A 4,944-nucleotide genomic window follows, 5' to 3' on the forward strand; every position below is an offset into this window, starting at 1 on the left:
CGCCGAACAGCGATTTATGACGTGCATATGATTTCATGGCTCTTTTCCCCTGTAGAAACGGAGAAAGTCCATATTGGAGTCGTGCTGGAGCGGCCCAGCCCCAGGTGGTAGGAAAGCCAAACGCGGACCTCTCACTCTTCTCACCAAACCCCACCGCTGGCGTAGGCCCAGACCCCACCCGTCAGCCGCCGTGTTTCAGCCCTTTGACTAGAAGCGCACGCACGCCCCTCTCTCTCCCTTCTGACCAACCCGGCCGCCCCCAGTTTCTTCTCCTCTTCTCTCTCCGCGCTGCCGTCCCGACCCCGTCTTCTGCTCCTCCGCTTCACGCGGCGCCGGCCGCCGGCCGGTCTCCTCCAAATCCGTACGCCGAGCGGGCCCTCCCTCCCTTTCGACCTCCTCCCCTGCCGCAGACACTGCCCCCGTGGTAAGTGGAAAGCCCTAATCCTGCTCTCTCCCGCCTGATTCCTTGGCACCACCTCCGATTCCATACAATTGTCGCGTGGGTGCTGCTGATTGGAGCTCGTGAGATGCTTTGAGGTCGGGCTGGAGACGGCTCTTAATTCCGAATTCTTAGGTGTTTCCCGCTGCTTTGGTGCTGGCTGGGTTGTGAGCTGTGGGGGGAAGGTAGGCCGGCCGGCCTAAGCTTAGTTATTGACGCTACGAGCTAGCAAAAATCTGTACTTGCCGCTTCCTTTGCCTTGAATTATCTCCCGTCCCGCTGTTGTCCTGCTGTACTTGTTTACTTTTGGAATTACTTGTGCTACTATAAGGGAAGGTACGATCTGCCAAAGTGCCTAGGCACCTCGAATTTCCTCACCGCACCATGGTAGCTCACTATCTCTTGCGTGCTTCTCTGCAGACCCCGTGCCTACAGATAATTTGACTCTGAAAAAGTAAGATATGTCTGCGCTTAGACTGTTGAATTTGTCACTGCTGGACAGCCTTTACCCGCGATGCTAATATGTATGGATATCTGTTTGCTTTTCTTGTGATGGATAGGTGACGGCTCTGGCCTCGGAGCGATCTGACACCTAAAGGATACAGGCGCCCATATTACCCTGCTTCAACTAAAGGGACAACAAAGCGATTTGTTGTCCCGTTGTTTTGAGCTGGAAAACCCTCGGTATGGCTGATGCTAGTTCGAGGACTGACACATCCATAGTTGTGGACACTGACGATAAGAATCAAAGGGTAAACCTTCTTTTCTCTATCCATTAGGCACCTGCTTTGAGCTTTTGTGAAAGCTAGGCAGAAAATTGGAATTAATGTATGTAATGCGTCGATCCTGAGTTGTGGTGTAAAAGTATAATAACAGGTGAAAACTGGTACTGTATTTGATAAAAGATGTGGCAGACTTCATTTGTATGAAGCGCGCAAGTTTAACTTGGATGGTTTTGATGCCAATACTTGATGCTTCTTTTGCCATGTCCATGTTACCCTCTGCAGATTGTTGTACACATTTGCTCCAGTGCCTAAAGAAACAACACACTTCTTAAATTAGATATCAACTTGCAAAAGTGAACAGGACTACTGCTGCTGCACTATCAGTTTCATCAGGTGGGAAATATTCAGTGTGGAGTACATTAAAGTGTGAAATCCATGAATAGCTTGGATACTTTGCCCTTTTTTTGACAAATAGAAGGGCTGTTCATGATAATTTATTATCACCCCCTGCATTTTTAAAACATACCTGACTAAGCACGCCTCCTATATGTTGGATATGAACACCGTATTAGCTATTAGGTGCTAATAAACGATCTATAATCTCGTTGAGTTGTTACTACATTCCATATGATGAATAAACAAATTCTAAAACCAACCACACAAAACGGAAAATTGTGTCATTCTTTGCTGAAATGCCTGTTAAGTTCTGGTGCCAGTTGAAATTCATAAGATATTATTAATTTAGCTTTTGTTGCTGTTGCATGCCAACCTCTTTTTTTTCCATATGTAGCAGAATTTTCTTATTTTTCTTAACCAAGTTGTGCAGATGGAAAACGGACAAAATGGAGCTATTGTGCCTTCTAATTCATCTGAACCGTCTGACAGGTCCGACAGGCCTATGGACCAAAAGGTGGTACTTTATATCCTACTCTTCTAGAATGTTTTTTATCCCTTAGTAATAAATGGTATTTACACAATGTATTTGCTATTCCATAGGTATTGCGGAGGCTTGCCCAAAATCGCGAGGCAGCACGAAAAAGTCGTCTGAGGAAAAAGGTACCATAACAATGCATCCATCCATGTGTAACGTAGGTAACTTTGTGTTATTAATTTACATTGGGGAGCTATTACTGCATGATGGTGCAGTTATGCGGTGATGTCGTGGATGAGCTGTTGAGTGAGTGTATGATATGTGAGCAGTTCTCTAGCACTTTTGATACCACTGAATTTTGCCAAATTCTTGATAGGCATGTTCAGTTACAAAAAAAATTTAGTAAATAATCCAAAGGCGCCCTTGATTCAAACAAATAGCTGGCAATCAGCTAATCACCAAGGGACTTGTTTCTTGATGTATTTGTATCCTTGATAACTGACAGTATATGCATAATATATACATATGCTCTGAATTGTAACTATCGACTTCTTATTTGCCTTCAATTTTGGGTTCATTATTTGTTAAGAGCCATCCTAATGCATCTTATTATTTTTAAGGCGTATGTACAACAACTTGAGAGCAGTAAGCTGAAACTTGCAAGCCTGGAACAAGAACTCCAGAAAGCTCGACAGCAAGTAAGTACCTATTGGCCGATGCTGGCAGTGTCCAGTCGATCTCCCTTTAAATCTGTTATTTCGATGTTGTTTGTAGGGAATCTTCATTTCTAGCTCTGGGGATCAAACTCATGCTATGAGTGGAAATGGTAACTTCTTCCTCTGTCTGCTCACGCCTGCATTTTCATGCTCTGCTAATCAATCATTGGTTAAAAGTTCTCTCAAAAGTACAGAACATGCTTAATTGCTCCCGAGTGTTCATTGGGAATACAACTAAAATAGTAAGCTTGTTTCTGCAGGAGCGATGACATTTGATTTAGAATATACTCGATGGCTAGAGGAGCAAAATAAGCAGATAAATGAGCTGAGGACTGCAGTAAATGCTCATGCAAGTGATAGTGACCTCCGTCTTATTGTAGATGGAATAATGGCACATTATGACGAAATATTCAAGCTGAAGGGCGCTGCTGCAAAGGCTGATGTGTTTCATATACTTTCAGGCATGTGGAAAACACCTGCTGAAAGGTGTTTTTTGTGGCTTGGGGGTTTTCGTTCGTCTGAGCTTTTAAAGGTGCAAAAACTATATACTCAATCTATAAGGAAACCTGCTGACAAATACTTTTGACTAGTTGAATTTCAGGTTCTGTTGTTCGTTTTCATGTATACCTGAAGATACAACATTTCTCATGTTCTTGTAAATTTTCAGCTCCTTGTAAATCAGCTCGAGCCTCTAACAGAGCAGCAGTTGATGGGGTTATCCAGCCTCGAGCAATCCTCACACCAGGCCGAGGATGCACTATCACAAGGAATGGAGGCATTGCAGCAATCTTTGGCTGAAACGTTGGCTGGTTCCCTTGGTCCATCAGGATCTTCAGGAAACGTGGCAAACTACATGGGTCAAATGGCTATGGCTATGGGAAAACTTGGAACCCTTGAGAATTTCCTTCGCCAGGTATTTAAAACTTCTTCTACCTTCTGGTCCTGCAAACATGTAATTTTGTTATTATTGCCTCTAACGTGAAAGGAATGGTTCACCTAATTTTGTTGAGAAGTTACTCAGTACTTCCTAGTCGGTGCAGCTTTTCAGCAAACCGTGAAACATTAGATGCACATAGTTCTGAAGAGTTTTTATTGTTCTATTTGTGCTAGGCTGACATTCTACGGCAACAAACTTTGCATCAAATGCAAAGAATTCTGACAATACGGCAAGCTGCTCGAGCTCTCCTTGCAATACATGACTATTTCTCACGTTTGCGTGCCCTGAGTTCTCTCTGGCTCGCGAGGCCACGGGAGTAAACCATATGCGCCATCTTTTGGCACTTCATGAGCTGATCCTAGAAATGTGGACAAATTGCGACGCATTTGCAGAAGATTGGTGGTTCAGTTCCCTCTGAAAAATATATATTGACACCTTGTGTTCTCATATTGTACTTCGATGTTGTACAAGTAGCCAGGTAGGGGTAAGGCTTGTAACTGTAAGTTCCCATGAATTTATGATTGACATATTGTACAATTGTATTAGCAATAAATAAACGTAGATAAAAGGTGCAAGAGGATCCATTGATTGCACCTGTTGGAAGCAAGAAGCGAAAACAGCATCTTGTGTTTTTTTTATAGGAGGATTACCCCGGACTTTGCATCAAAATGATGCATGCAACCATATTTTAACCAAAGAACCCACCAAGTATGTGGTACAACACAAGAACTCAAAATGAGTTGAAAAGAAAAGAACATTGCCGCAACCGACTAGATGATTATACACTTATTGGATAACGATCCTGATCGGTTCGCGTGCTACCGTTTTCTAATGGTTGCATCCATAAGCCATATACTCGAGTGACGATCATGCACGGATCTAGCCAGTTGTTTTATAGATGATCTGCAAAAAAAAATTGTGATGTTTTGTCTGTTAAAAATCACCTCATTTTGACATTTCCATACAGCCTTAAGCCATGTGCTCTTTGATTTTCGCACGGTTGAGTAACAATCAAATTCTGATCCAGCCAGTTGCTTTGTAAATGACTTGCAAAAAAATTGTGATGTTTTCTGTGCTAAAAATCATGTCATTCTAACAGTTCCATATAGCCGAAAGTAATACACACATTTCGATTCGAATATGCGCCGCTATTTTAGACTCCACCCCATTTAGCTAAAGGGAGAATATCATACGGAAACCAACATTCAAAGAGAACTTTGTGGAAACCATGTTTGAAGGTTTCAAAAAATTCTGAA

The 4,944-nt window shown here is 42.8% G+C and overlaps 1 protein-coding gene across 4 annotated transcripts; it reads left to right on the forward strand.

The window, feature by feature from the left end:
- The first annotated feature begins 214 nt into the window (after positions 1-214).
- On the forward strand, positions 215-4,295 carry LOC125551866 (transcription factor TGA2.2). 4 transcript variants are annotated; one of them, XM_048715244.1, is made up of 11 exons: positions 234-424; positions 860-893; positions 1,000-1,191; positions 1,447-1,557; positions 1,991-2,074; positions 2,161-2,220; positions 2,656-2,733; positions 2,810-2,861; positions 3,012-3,283; positions 3,419-3,664; positions 3,862-4,295. In XM_048715244.1, the coding sequence occupies exons 5-11, from the start codon at positions 1,991-1,993 to the stop codon at positions 4,006-4,008; spliced, it is 939 nt and encodes a 312-aa protein (XP_048571201.1). In that variant the 5' UTR covers positions 234-424; positions 860-893; positions 1,000-1,191; positions 1,447-1,557; the 3' UTR covers positions 4,009-4,295. The 4 variants fall into 4 exon arrangements, with proteins under 4 accessions (XP_048571198.1, XP_048571200.1, XP_048571201.1 ...); XM_048715241.1 differs by lacking the exon at positions 1,447-1,557 and having other exon boundaries at positions 215-424; XM_048715242.1 differs by lacking the exons at positions 234-424; positions 1,447-1,557 and adding an exon at positions 433-775.
- Positions 4,296-4,944: the final 649 nt, after the last annotated feature.

This window comes from Triticum urartu, chromosome 4, assembly GCF_003073215.2.
Source record: "Triticum urartu cultivar G1812 chromosome 4, Tu2.1, whole genome shotgun sequence".
Taxonomy (NCBI): domain Eukaryota; kingdom Viridiplantae; phylum Streptophyta; class Magnoliopsida; order Poales; family Poaceae; genus Triticum; species Triticum urartu.